Source organism: Lepidochelys olivacea (assembly GCF_965140295.1).
Source record: "Lepidochelys olivacea isolate rLepOli2 genome assembly, chromosome: 1".
NCBI lineage: Eukaryota > Metazoa > Chordata > Testudines > Cheloniidae > Lepidochelys > Lepidochelys olivacea.
In genome coordinates, this window is record NC_140411.1 from 148279168 (window position 1) to 148293831 (window position 14664).

Here is a 14664-nt window from a genome sequence, read left to right on the forward strand (position 1 = left end):
AGCCTTTTAATCACTTCCTGATAAACAGAAAGAGTAAACAGGTATTAAGACATCTAAAGGCAATCTGAAAATGCAGCTATCTTTGACAGCCTGCAATGCTAGATATACACTAGACTCTTGTAAATTAGCAGTCATCTCACAGAGTCTAAGAGTGAAAATAAGTAAAGGAAAAGTGTCTTAGTGCTCTCTGCAGGAACCACTTTCAGCAGATTAGGGGTCAAATGCATTTACAGAATAGTAGGGGAAGATGCTTGCACTGTCACAGTGTACTCCTAGAGAGTACTCAACCTTAGACATGCTCGTCCTGCCCATTTGGATACCCAAAATGAAAAAATAAATCCTTTTCAAGTCATTTTGTCTTTGAGACTAATTAAAGTACATAGTGAAATCAGGAAAACAAAACAATGTTCCGCAGTCTCTGGCTGTCTGGCATATCAACATATGGCCACCAGCGGAAAGTAATAAGTTGCAGGACAGAGCCCAAGCTAATGAAAGCTGAGGATAATGCAGGGGAAACATTTTGGCCTGGGAATATGGGGATGAGAGGCTAAGGTAAACAAACTGGTAGTCCTCTAGTTTAAAATACACTGAGATTAAACTGTTTTCTATGGAGTGAAAGGCCGTAAGTCTGATTTTTAATCAAATGTTGTTTAAAACTATATTTTTAATTACTGCTTCACTTGAAAACCTGCTTAAATTTGATGAATGGGGGGGCTAACACTCCAGTTCATGGTGTGATGCCCAAAGTTCCAATGTGACACCAGGCTGCTGTGCAGTAAACTGATTTGTTAACCCCAGAGAGCTGTTGTAATAGTGTTTGGCAGAAGGATGATTATGGTGCTTTGCTGGTTAGTGCATGAAGCTTTTTTTGGCCTTTACTTAGGAGGAAGTTGCCTGCCAATAAATAGTATGGACTATAATGATGGAGGGAAGGGAATTCAGAGGAAAGGAAAGGGTTTATTCGTGGATTCAGGACAGTTATTGTTATTACATTAAAATCTAGTGGTTGAGGTGGGGATTGGAAAGCGAAGAGCCTATCCTGAATAACTAAGGACTACACACACAATACATAAAGCAAGAATAGTTTGATTTTTCTCTCTCTCTTGCCTACAATGAATATAACTTCATCGAAAACAATCATGTGACTGGGATTTTTTTTTTCACACTGGACCCATTATTCTTATTTGTGTTATATTACAGAAACTCTACTTACTGTATGAAAGTTTCCATCTCGCTGACCGTGGGTGAAAATGACACCGGACTCTGCTACAATTCAAAGATGAAGTACTCTGAAAAAGCTGAACTTAGCAAAAGCAAGGAAATCTCGTGCCCTGACATAGAGGATTTTTTAATTCCTTATAGAGAGCCTGAAATCCTGTGGTATAAGGTAAGGAATACAGAAGACTTCTGTTGCCTTCAACAAAATATTCTGTCAAGTTCTGATTCATTTTCAATAATCTCAACATTTTATTTGGATGTGATATACAGCTTGGATGGATTTAAGATGCAATAATAATAAGACAAGGAGGGATAGGATGAAAAAGGAACTAGACCGTAAAGTGTTTTAATGTACTAGCCTTTTAGTTGTAGAGGCAAGGATTCAAATGCTTTCTTAGGTAACACTGAAAATTCCTTATTTGGAATCTTCTTATTGCCATCTAGCTGTATCACAAAATAACCAAATACTTGGTGGTCCTCTTTCAACTGAAAAGTCCAAAACTGGAAAAGAAAAAATGTTACCAGGGTGGTCTGGTATGGTACACATTGGTAAGGCTGGGTGGGGAAGCAGACAGCAATTGTCTGCACTATGCCAGATTCAAGCTCATGCTATTAGAATGATTTCCTCAATTTCCAAATATGAAATTCACTCAGAAAGATATGAAGAGAAAACATATTTGAAGAAGAAGCTGTGCACACTTTTTACTTGCGTGCACAATTTAAATTGTACCTCATACAATTCAAAAAGAATCCCATGTTTTCAATAATATTAAAACTTCAAATCTCACCAAGAATAAAAACTCAGGTTTAAGGCTTGTGATCTGCCCATTTTTCGTACAATTATGGGAAGAAAAGGGAAATGACAATGTCCCAGAGAGAAAATTAGCTTTCACTTCAAATATCCATATTTCTCTATGGTTTATTGATAACTTTATTTCAACATTGTGCATTAATTTGGTTTTCTGGAGAGTTATTTCGGCCCTGGTTCTGCGAGGTACTTGTTAAATGCAGCTCCCATTGACTGCAGTTGGAATTGAGGGTGCTCAGCACTTTTCAGGAGGCACTTTGCACCTTGTAGGATCTGTTTCTTAAAGTACCCTAGTTATTGGATAAACCAAAATAGTTCTGATCTTATAGGTAAACCTGAAATAAGTTTGTGTATACAGGAATAATTAACTGTAATTTTCCAGTTGAAACATATTTCACTATGCTTTCTAATTATAAAAACATACAGATTTACCTAGCCTCATTATGGGTACTTGTAAATAGTGTACATAACATTGTATTGTCCAGTGATTATAAAGAATTATAATCTAGGAGGATTCTGGCTGAGCCACTGCCTCTGAAAATGTTATGCAGCCCAACTAGTAGCTTCATCTGAAATATGCTATCTAAGTGTAAGGGGACTGTTGCCCCCTTACTAACATTCAGTGGGGGTGTTTTAGTTGCTAGCTCCCAGTACTAAAAAGGGGGAAGGGTCGATGGGGCATCAGGACCCTGAAACTGCTAGTCCCCAGGAACAATGGGGAGAGGCCAGTGCTCCAGGTCAGCCTGAATGACAGGGCGGTCAGGCTAATCAGGGAGTCAGGAGGCCAGGGAGGTCCCATCCTCCCTGTGAGCTGGATTTGCTTGGGTCAGACAGAGTGGGGCCGAGCTAAGGAGAAAGCAGGGGCCTGAGCTGAGCTGGGGAGCAGAGCCATGCCAGATCCAGAGAGAGCAGCCCCTGTCCTGGGAGCAGAGCTGCAGCCCCAAAGCCAGAGGCACAGCCCAGACAGAGCAGACTTGCCCTGAGAGGAGAGCTGCAGCAACCAGAGCCAGAGGGGCCAGAAAAGCAGCCCATGAAGCAGGTCAGTGCTGGGAGCAGAGTCACAGAAGCAGCCCACAGAGCAGACCTGTGCTGGGAGCAGAGCTGCAGCAACCAGAGGCAGAGGGGCCAAAGAAGCAGCCCAGGGAGCTGGAGGCAGAGCAGCGGCAGCAGTGCTGAGACAGAGTGGCGGAGCTGGAGCAGTCTGGAGCTGGGTGCAGTGAGCAGCTGAGGAGACGGATGGGGACCCTGGGCAGCGAGCCCAGCACAGGGAGATGCCTCAGCCAAGAGGCTCTGCAGGCCAGGCTTGGATTGTAACCCCGACAGGGTGGGGACAACACTGAGAAGAAGGGTCCTACCACTTAGAGCCTGAGAGCATGTGGCCACCACCAGAGCAAGTCTCCAACCCACAGCATCCCTACAGCACAGCCAGGGCCTGAGGAGAAGGCCTGGGACTTACAAGGAACAGACTGTGAACTGCCCTGACATTGCAGAGACACTGTTTGTGATGTTCCCTGCCACAGAGTGGGTTAATGTGTTTCTTTTAACCTCTCCCATTTTTTCTTATTCTTTTTAAAATTTATTGTTGATTAAATAGCTTGCATTTACTTTAAATTGTATGTAATGGTCAGTGGGTCAGAGAAATGCCCATTGCAGAGAGAGTACCCTGGAGTGGGGACACCCTAGCCCCTGTCCTAGGTGATCACAGCAGGGTTGGGAGTTGAGCCCCCCAGGAATCCTGGGCCCAGCCTTGTTGGGGTTACGAGGACTCTGTCAGGCAGGAGAGGAAGGGGAGTTCTCAAGGGCAGGGAGGCCACTGGGTAAAGGAAGTGGGAGCGAGGACTCAGATCCTTTCGCTAGCCCACTTCACTGGGGTAGTGCAGAAGCCAGGAAAGTTCCCCACAGTAGCGGGACTATTCCCCCGCTTACATAATATTTAAAATATGTAATAGAATACGTATCTAAGGATTTAAAATGTCAAAAACTATTTTCCCTTGGTAGGTGGCAAAGTTTCATAAAAGACCATTGTGGGTTTTCATGTGCATGGACATATGTCTATTCTAAAAAATAGTCTGAATGACATTTATGAAACTAGCCTATATGCTATATACGCAGCAAGCTGCTATGCTGGGCAAAATGAGCAGATTATTTTGTACTGTTACATCAAAAGTCTCAAGGACATTAGTCCATTGGCCTGTAACTTATTTCTTAGAAAGATGAAGAAGTTTGGAAATCGCTGAAAAATATCCAAAAGCATGCAGCTATATCATGTTTTACTTTAATTATCTGAAATCTAACTAAGGCAATTTAAAAAAAGAGAAAAAAAAATAACCACACAAGGGGAAACCAGTAAAAATTGCCAACACATACACACATTCTTAGGCCATAACAAATTTCAACCTAGTGGATGGGCCCACTTATCAAACAACTAAAAAAGAATATATTTCAGCATGAATGAAACATACAACTCTATCAGTAGCCATTAAAATTGGGACACGTTATATTTTGTGTACATATAAATAGTACAAATTAGACATTGCGTTATCTCACTGAGTCAATAGTAAGATCATTGATAAGTTAAACTTTTCAAAGCAAATTCTAAGATGCTTTCAGGTATGGAGATGCAACTTGCTTCCTTCTTTTTTTTTCTCATTCGCTCCTGCTTCCCTCCTTTTTGATTAATTATTGCTTTACAATGACTTCCCATGTCCTCTAGCTGTCATTAACATAATGAAGATAAAAGTTTTTTGTATATGTAATTGTCCCAGAGACAACATTAATTAGATAGGAAGAATAGGAACTCTTCAACAATATTACTTCAGAGTACCATCATTAAGGGAATAAATTCCCTGCCTTTCTGGCATCTAGACAGCTCTCATGTGACTCAATGAAGTAGAATATTTGGGCAACTCAGTGTATGTGAGATGTCATAAGTAATTATCTAAGCCATTTCCTAGGCTCTTTGACTTGGGCAGTGTTGTCAATAATCACTACGTTTAAATACAAGGACTTCAGTCATGGGTGTATTATATTGTCATTGAACAGGAATGCAAGGCAAAAACATGGAGACCGAGTATTGTGTTCAAAAAGGACACTCTCATCATCCGGGAGGTTAGAGAAGATGACATTGGAAATTACACTTGTGAGTTAAAATACGGAATCTTTGTTGTCAGAAGAACTACAGAATTAACAGTTACAGGTAATTTATAGGCTCCTAATATCTCTTTCTGATATTGTAAAGAATGACATTGCCTTTTTTTGTTTTAGGTCATTTGTGATATACATTGCAACTACTTAGCCAGAGACAAAAGTTTTGATGATTGTCGTTGCCTAGGTGATGTGCCCAAACAATCTTACAAAGTTCCAATTAGTGTGCACAGCGCTCTGAATGAGGTCTAGGTTGGGGCCTGTTTTAGAGACTTGTAGGCAGCTTAGGTTTCTGAATGGGAAATGGAGAGTGCGTTCAGTTTTTGGTAGGATAGGTAGCTTGGAACCTATACTATTTATGGCAGAAAATAACATGATGGAGCCCACTATATTTGTTTGTGGAATGCTGCCTTTTGAATGCAACACTTCTAGAACTAATGTTGCTATGTCAGAGCGGCATCATTCTAGGAGGTACCTTCCAGAGGAATACTACCATGATTCTTCTCCATCAGGCCCACCGGCACAACCATCCAGCATATCAATCATATTGTGCACACCTGTGAATACTAACGGTGAAATCCTGAGCCCATTGAAGTTAACGGCAAACTCAGACTGATTTCATTAAGGCCAGAATTTCACTCCATGTATTCCACATCCATCTAGCTCTAGTTCTAATTAAAAAAAAAATCCTATAATGGCTATATCTTCTGAAACATAACATTGGTGACAGGGGAAAAGATGCTTTTAATATAATTTACATTAAAACCTTCAACATCCTACATAAGTTACATCATGATTTGATCTTGCACGTACTGTAATAGCAATATACTCTATTCCAGAAAACAACCTTTCTGCATAAGGGTTAGTCCAACCGTTTTTCAACTGTTCCGTCCTCTCCAAACCTCAGTATCACAAGGGCCTGTCCTAATGTAGAAAGAATATGGCACAGCGCTATCCAAGGAAAAATTGTACTGAATTGATTTCCAGAATTATTTGGTAATATTGGGAGATCATATATGTGCTATATCTTGGGTCTTCAGATTGCAGTGCACTTGTCATTTCCAATGCAACATTCCTTAATAGCTGGCAAAGTTTAGGTTTTCCCTGGGGATTGAAGGTGAAATAGATTCTTAGTTGCCTCAGCAACACAAAAAAAAAAAAAAAAAAAAGAAGCTAGTGGCAGTGTGTTTGGAGTAGGAAACAAAACATACAAAGCAAGAATCTTAGAGCAGAAATATCCACTTCCGGTTCTCTTTGTTTCTCTGCTAAGTCCAATATAAATGTATATCTCATCTGGCAGTTAATTACTGTGTTTATAGTATGCCTCGATCTGCGATTGTGGAAACATTTCTGAGTTTATTAGAAATTTGTTTTCTTATGTGCTAATGAATCTCAGTATCGTCCATCTTGCACTGCTCCCACCCAAAATATGAGAAGCTAAACGTAAACCTCATGATTTGTAACTTCCACTTATTAGATTAGTCAATTATATATCTGGAAATTATACCGTGTGTTGATTTGAGAGAAATTCAGACAATCAATCATGTTTTCTTTAAGCACAATATCCAGTTTCTCTTCATATTTTTTCTTGTATATGAAATTGATTTATTTGGTGACTAGAAGCAGGCAATTACTCTCTAGTGATTATGCTAACAGTAAATATCAATATACCCTGTTTGACTCTCCTGAAGGAGAGCAGAGATAGAGGAGTGCTGTAGTTAATTTATTTCAAAATAAGGCTCCAATTATCTTCTCAATGTATGATTATGCTCTTGAGTAGTACATAATCTTTCAGCTCTCCAGTATTCTCTCAATCACTTTGGAATGGTGCTTCCACTGCAAAAATATATCTTACTGGTAAATTTGGTGTGCAGTGTTGTTTGAAGCAGACTAAAACTACAGCTACTGAAAAAGGAATAAGAGCAGTATGAAGACATGCACTCACATAATTTGTGATAAAGAATGTTCATTCGTCAGTTATGTAGTTTCTGGGGGAAAGCTCTATACTTAATGTGAAATGAAAGTGTGACCACTCAAGAAGAGACTTGGCTTACTTTTGAAGTGTTTTAAAATGAATGAGATTAAGAGAGGAGAGCTGCATGATTTCTGTATCTGACAACCAGGGAAGATGTAAGAACCAATTTGTTGCAGAGCATCTTAGCAATTTTATTTGTTTTGGTATTACTGTGGTTCTGCATGTTGTCTTTATATTTATGTGACTAAGCTAAAGAAATAGATACACTAGTATTATGATCAGTTTTCTTCTTTTAATACATGCCATAGGCTACAGTCAGTAACCATGTTATATTATTATTTGACACGTGTTTGGTAGGAAGACATGCAGACATTAAATATGTCTTATGTTCTGTTTATGTACTGGTGAAAAAGAGTTTATTTTCCAAGTGACATACATTGCAATTTATGTGAGATTATTTCTGTTGTGTTTAAAAATAGCTTAGACTTGAATTCAGGGGTCAGAGAATAAATGTCGCATCCTGATTAAAAACATAAAGTTGACACCTTTTACTAAATTAGCTATAAATGAACTAGCTAAAAGCACTCCCCCACCATATGTAGAGGTAGGGCATATCAAGTGAATATATGTGTGGGCCGACTTTTAGACTGATAGATGGGTCCCTTTTCTTCACTGATATAACCCTTTTATCCTCACTCATCCTCCTTGCGAGTCCTTTCATCCTTGTCTATTCTTCCCCCATTTATCACCCTGCATCATTTATAAACTCCTGAAGTTTGTAATGTATATGGAACCACTACTGGCAGCTAATTCCATTAACAAATCTACCTCCCCCAAAAACTAATCATAAGAACCAGTCCTAATACTGTGAAGTTTCTATGCTAAGCCATTTGTGACTTACAACTAGCCAAATCCAAAATTATGGAGGTGTTCAGAAAGTGAGAGCAATGAGAGTAGTTCTTATGAGACAACCCCCCGCCCCCGGCACCTATTATGTAAGGTTAGCACATCTAGCTGGAAACTAGTGACTCTCCATAATCTACAACTATTCCTCTGCCTATTTTTCCATATTCTGATGCAGCAAATGTGTGGTTATTTTCTGGTGTTTGTGTGTTTGTATGCATTCATGTTTAATAAATATTGTCTTTAGGCTTCCTGCCTCTGTCTGTGGTGGGAAGAACTCTTCTGGGGTGTATTGTATTTCCATCCTGTGCAGAATGTGTTATGTGAAATCCATGAGCCAGATGCTCAACTGGAATAAATCACCATAATTCCACTGAAGCTGAGGATAAAGATCTAGACCTTTATATTAATACCTTTTCTATCATCAAGTAAAATAGTGAATGTTGCAAAAAGGGATTGTCATCTGGTTGGCGACAGGGGGGCCGTGTTAAATCAAATGCAGAAGTGGATTAAAACAAAACATGCATACACAGTTGTTTTTTTTTTTCTCATCTAACTGCCAGGTGAATCAGGCAGTGGGTGGAGAAACATAATTGCAGGAAGTTTCCGTCAAATCTATTTACATAAAATTTTCATTCCATTTTGGCTGTCCACAGCCCAGATCAGAACAACAGGGTAAAAAAGGTTTTGGCAGCTAGCATCACTTTAGAATCAATAGGTCAGCTGTGAACAATTTACATTGAAATCCATCTTTCGCATTATAGGGCTATTGGAAATCTACTTTTATGCAGATAAAGTTACTTAATAAGAACAACATTTTAAAATGAAATGTCTATATTGTAACTGATCTTTCCTGTATCTAGTAAGTTCAGTATTCTGTACACTATTATGTTCTATAATGAAACAGCAAAGTTGTTTAGACCTCCAGAGGATGATGAACTTTTGCTGGCTGAATGGGGTAGGAAAGATGATCCAGTGGTTAGGCCACTAACCTAGAACTCGGAGCACCTAATTCCTGCTCTGCCACAGACTTCCCCTGTCAGCTTGGGAAAATCACTTAGCCTCTCTGTACCTCAGTTACCATCTGTAAAATGGGAATATTATCATTTCCTGACATTACAAGAGTGTCAGGAAGATAAATACATTAAAAATTGTGAGGCATTAAGGGCCAGATCCTCCAAGGTATTTAGGTGCATAAGGCACCTAAATACCTTGGAGGATCTGGGCCTCAGATACTACAGTAATGGGGGCCATGTAAGTTCCTAAAATAGATATACTGGAAGGGGAAATATGATATCAAGGCTGTGTGTGTGTGCGCATGCGAGTGTGCGCATGTGTGGTGTCATAAATATAAAGGGAAGGGTAAACCCCTTTGAAATCCCTCCTGGCCAGGGGAAAGCTCCTCTCACCTGTAAAGGGTTAAGAAGCTAAAGGTAACCTCGCTGGCACCTGACCAAAATGACCAATGAGGAGACAAGATACTTTCAAAAGCTGGGAGGAGGGAGAGAAACAAAGGGTCTCTGTCTGTCTGTAGTCGTCTTGGCCGGGGACAGAACAGGAATGGAGTCTTAGAACTTTTAGTAAGTAATCTAGCTAGGTATGTGTTAGATTATGATTTCTTTAAATGGCTGAGAAAAGAATTGTGCTGAATAGAATAACTATTTCTGTCTGTGTATCTTTTTTGTAACTTAAGGTTTTGCCTAGAGGGGTTCTCTATGTTTTTGAATCTAATTACCCTGTAAGATATCTACCATCCTGATTTTACAGGGGGGATTTCTTTATTTCTATTTACTTCTATTTTTTATTAAAAGTCTTCTTGTAAAACACTGAATGCTTTTTCATTGTTCTCAGATCCAAGGGGTTGGGTCTGTGGTCACCTATGCAAATTGGTGAGGCTTTTTATCCAACATTTCCCAGGAAAGGGGGGTGCAAGTGTTGGGAGGATTGTTCATTGTTCTTAAGATCCAAGGGTCTGGGTCTGTAGTCACCTAGGCAAATTGGTGAGGCTTTTTACCAAACCTTGTCCAGAAAGTGGGGTGCAAGGTTTTGGGAAGTATTTTGGGGGGAAGGACGCGTCCAAACAGCTCTTCCCCAGTAACCAGTATTAGTTTGGTGGTGGTAGCGGCCAGTCCAAGGATAACGGGGGTAATATTTTGTACCTTGGGGAAGTTTTGACCTAAGCTGGTAAAGATAAGCTTAGGAGGTTTTTCATGCAGGTCCCCACATCTGTACCCTAGAGTTCAGAGTGGGGGAGGAACCTTGACATGTGGATACACATTATACAATCTAAATATATTGAGAACATAGTAAAAATTGAGATTTTCTTGAAAGCTTCTTGACTGGTAATACATGACAGTATTAAGGCAGGGGTACATTGCTCTCCTAGTAAAAGAAATATTAACCATAAATGGAGATGGAGAAGATAAAATGTGATGACTTGGAAATATAAGTAAGAAAGACTAGGTACAGTTGTATTTAACTTGTAAGAGCTTTAAAAGATCACTTCCTATTATTTACACTTATTATGTTAACTTTACATTCCATACTAGATATCACAGAAGTATACATAGTCACATAAATGAAGGACCGATGCTGTAAATCATATTTATAGTGAAAAGAAATTAAATCCTCTTTTCCTATATGACTTTGAAAGCACTTTTCTATGTCAGTTATACATATTTCACTGGTGCTTACCACTATAGTTTCTGTGCATCTTGTTAACATTAATTAAATAAGCATTAAATTTCCATGAGGTGGGGAAGTGGTATTATCCTCAGTAATATGAGGAATGGAGTGGTTTAAGGGACTTGCTTTATGTCACTCAGAAGTCTGTGGCAGAGCCTTGAGGAGAACACCATTATCCAGTTTCTTCTACCTGTTGTACCATCCACTTCACATGGAATACTGAGTATTACTGAGCATAATATTTGGGCATGATATAAAAGTATGCTTTCCGTTGCATTGTATCATATCAGCTGTGATACAGGATGTGGGATGTGCTGGTGTTAAGCATTAGGGAAAAGCAGCTGCCTTTTTTTTTTTTAAATGTTAGAAACACGATATTAAGGGAAAGCAAAGGACGTAGTTATTTCAACACACCCTGGCTCCAACCTGGAGACTTCATGATGTCTTCCAAACAGGCCTCAGAAAGTTGGGAATTCAGCTGTTTCCCTAGAAGCTGCTGTCTCTGTGGTTGTCTGGTCATCACTGAATTGCTCGGGTCACCATCTTGTAGGAGCCTTTGCCAATGGGCTTTTTTGAACAGCTGGTTATTTATGTCCAGGAAGGGGGAACAGCTGCAGCCCTAGGACAGTCATTTTACATCTGACTGCTCTAGGCTCCTCCTTCCTTCCTTCCAGCTGGTGAATATTTGCAGTTCCAATTATGGGTTCCCTTGGTTTGCAGAAGGTAGAACATCTTCACAAAGGTTTTGATGGATGAATGGGGCCTGCGTGTTGTGAGCTGACACTAGCAATGTGGGAAATGGGCCAGCAGCCTGCAGAGCTGATTAGGGACAAATCCTCCTAAGTGTAGTTGTTTTTTGTTTTTTTTTAATTATGGCATAATAGTGGTTCAGCTTCCTTACCTCCGTGTTTCTGCCTAGACCCACATCTTCCCAGCAGACAGCAGGTAGTGAGCCCTATGTCCTTCTATTCTTTTTCTACGCACTGCAGCCCTCGTTTCTTTCCCACACCAAGCAGACTTCTGATGGGGAATCACTGTCAAAGTCCGAACCTAGTAATGTGAACTGTGCTTTCGCTGCTGCTGCTCTGAATAACTTGTATATTAACATCAATGTTAAAGCCCATCTCAAAGCAGAAGTGAAAGCAAAGATTGTGGTGCAATCTCTGATTTGGGAGTTTAAATACAAATATTTTTTTCAAACCGGACTGGGAATTTGCTCTAGAGGTAGTTTTAAAATAGCTAGTGTATTAAAAGTAGTGGTTATACAAGAAAAATCTCTGTTTAATGGTGCTAGTTTTGTATTTTTTTAATGTATTGTGTGACAAGGCAAGGCCAGATGGCTATAGTAGTAGGAGATAGATATATTAGCTCCAGGCTAAACAAATCCCTGGTACCAGGATAAGTTAAATGGAAGCTGCTCCAGGTCAATTAAGACACCTGGGGCCAATTAAGAACTTTCCAGAAGGCAGGGAGAAGGCTAGGTTGATTGGGACACCTGAAGCCAATCAGGGACTGGCTGAAACTAGTTAAAAGCCTCCCAGTTAGTCAGGTGGGTGTGGATGTCAGGAGCTGTGGGAGGAAGTTGTGCTGTTGGAGAGACTGAGCAGTACACACCATATCAGGCACAAGGAGGGAGGAGGCCCTGAGGTAAGGGTGAAGTGGAGCTTGAGGAAGTGGGGGCTGCCGTGGGGAAGTAGCCCAGGGAATTGTACATGTCATGTTTTTAAAAGGTCAGCTACCATAGCTGATACTATTAGGGTCCCTGGGCTGGAGCCCGGAGTAGAGGGCGGGTCCGGCCTCCCCCCTTTGTCGCTTCCCCCCGCCCAATTAATCACTGAGACTGGGAGACAACAGAGATTGTGCAAGGGAGAATAGCTTCTCCTCACCTCCCTCGCTGGCTTATGATGAAAATGGCTCAGTAGACTGTGACCCTTGTCTCGAGAGAGAGAAGGGTTATGTGGAGGGTCACAGTGAGCCTCTGAGGCTAGCGAAATCCGCCAGAAAACGTGGGACCCACGGAGACAAGGACAGAGCTTTGTCACAATTGGTAGAAGGTTCACATCTTCAGTCACTACTTAGTGCCTGTTCCTTACTGAGAATAATTGTTAATTTACTTTATGTACCTTTTGAAGTAGTATAAAGTAAATTTATGTCAGATAAATTTACTTTTCTGTGAGAACATATTTCTTTTTCTTTAGTGCTGGTGAAAAGATCTCTATCTCCTATCAGAAATGTGCTACTGTCTAAGCAATCTGAATCAATTTCCTTCTTCCAGTGACATCTGTTTTAGAAAGTGTTATCTAAATTGAAAATGATAAATTAGATACTTTTTTATTCTAATAGCATATCACAAACAGAAATGTTCACTTAAACAAAACAATTTGTTTTGTGGGGTTTTGTGTAATAGGTTTATCTATAAAGGAAAACCTGCTCTATATTAGAGTATTTGTGAATATTTATACCTTCAGATTGAATAGCATCACCCAAATTATTTATTAATTGGAATTTTTAAAAAAGATGCATGTTTCTAATTCCTAGCAACATTCCAAAATTAGATAGTATGGTTAACTTGGGCCACAGAACACAACATGGGCCATAAACACTTTCTGATCCTGATTTACACCTGAAATGTTTAGTTTAATATTATACCTCATTGTGCCCATCCTACAAAGGTATCTGCAAGTGCAGATCTGTCTTGCTAGCATGGAGTCCCATTGAAGTCAAAGGGAATCAACCTGGTCATAAGGGGCTGTGCAGTGGATCCCTTTGCAAGAATAAGTCTCTCCTGTAAAATGTATACCATAAAACATACAGGATACGCAATCGAGCCCTATCAGCCTTGCTGTTAAACATTAATATATGCAATTCCAGCCTGGCCTTTTGTGACTTTTAGCATTACATTAATGCTTTTCTTTGCATTCAGTTAAGAATAAGAAGTACTAGTACCTTTGCAAATGATACCAGAGCTAATCACCTGGGTCTTAATCATGAAGTCTTTTTTCAGGGTCAATTTTTGTTACCCTTACATAAAGTAGTGCCTTATTTTTGAGGAGTAGTCCCATTGAAATATATAGTGTAAGGTACATGAGTAAGGGTGTCAGTATGTGGCCCTCAGTTTTTACCAGCTTTCCCCAGGCATGTCTCAAAGGGATTTGGCTCTGTTAAGATCTATCTCAAGAAAAGCGCGTCATGGCAAACCAAGTACACTTTGACCTTCGGTCAGTCCCTCGGCCTTTTCTATCTGCAAAATATTTTATGGCATATTTCAGCAACACCAGCAAAACAAAACAAAAAAATATTCGCAATAGCTTTTTCCAAATGTGCAAAATCACTATGCCCCCAGATCACCATCTTTGTGCAGCTATTCTTTCAGCTACAGTACAATGGCCTACAGCTCAAACTTTAAATTTCTGTACCCTTCTATTTGCTAATTGACTGCAAGACAAAGCCAAAACTTCAACACGGGAAACTAACCTCAGTAAATGTAAACTAAACTCAGTATGCAGGCATATTTTAGTCCTTGCTTCATATGCAATTTAATGACCAGATCCTGGAAACACTTTATTTGTGTGAGTAATATCACTCACATCCACAGTCCCATTGACTTCATGAGGCCTATTCATGTGACTCAAGTTACTCATTTGCATAAGTATGTACTTGGTTGAGCCTTAAATCTATACACTGATAGGCTTAGGTCTGAACATTTCCATTCATTGAAAGAATAATGATGCTGGGTGAAATCCTAGCCCCATTGAATTCCACTTCAGTAGAGCCAGGATTCCATCCACTGGCTTTAGTAACACTGACAGATTTGAAATCTGTAATCCTGACCTATGGTTCGTCCCTGTTACCAAATGCTGATAATTTGCTTTTATATATAAAAGTATTTCCATATATAACTGATCAGCACTTGCAATTATTACCATATTCT

The 14664-nt window shown here is 39.8% G+C and overlaps 1 protein-coding gene across 4 annotated transcripts in view; it reads left to right on the forward strand.

Annotated features, from left to right (window-relative positions):
- IL1RAPL1 (interleukin 1 receptor accessory protein like 1) overlaps nucleotides 1-14664 on the forward strand; it is a 1123909-nt gene that overhangs the window by 684759 nt on the left and 424486 nt on the right. For all 4 annotated transcript variants that reach the window (XM_084649011.1, XM_084649010.1, XM_084649013.1 and 1 more), the window contains 2 exons: nucleotides 1201-1387; nucleotides 5069-5222. In XM_084649011.1, coding sequence (XP_084505137.1) covers nucleotides 1201-1387; nucleotides 5069-5222 — 341 coding nt within the window. The remainder of the gene's footprint in view (nucleotides 1-1200; nucleotides 1388-5068; nucleotides 5223-14664) is intronic.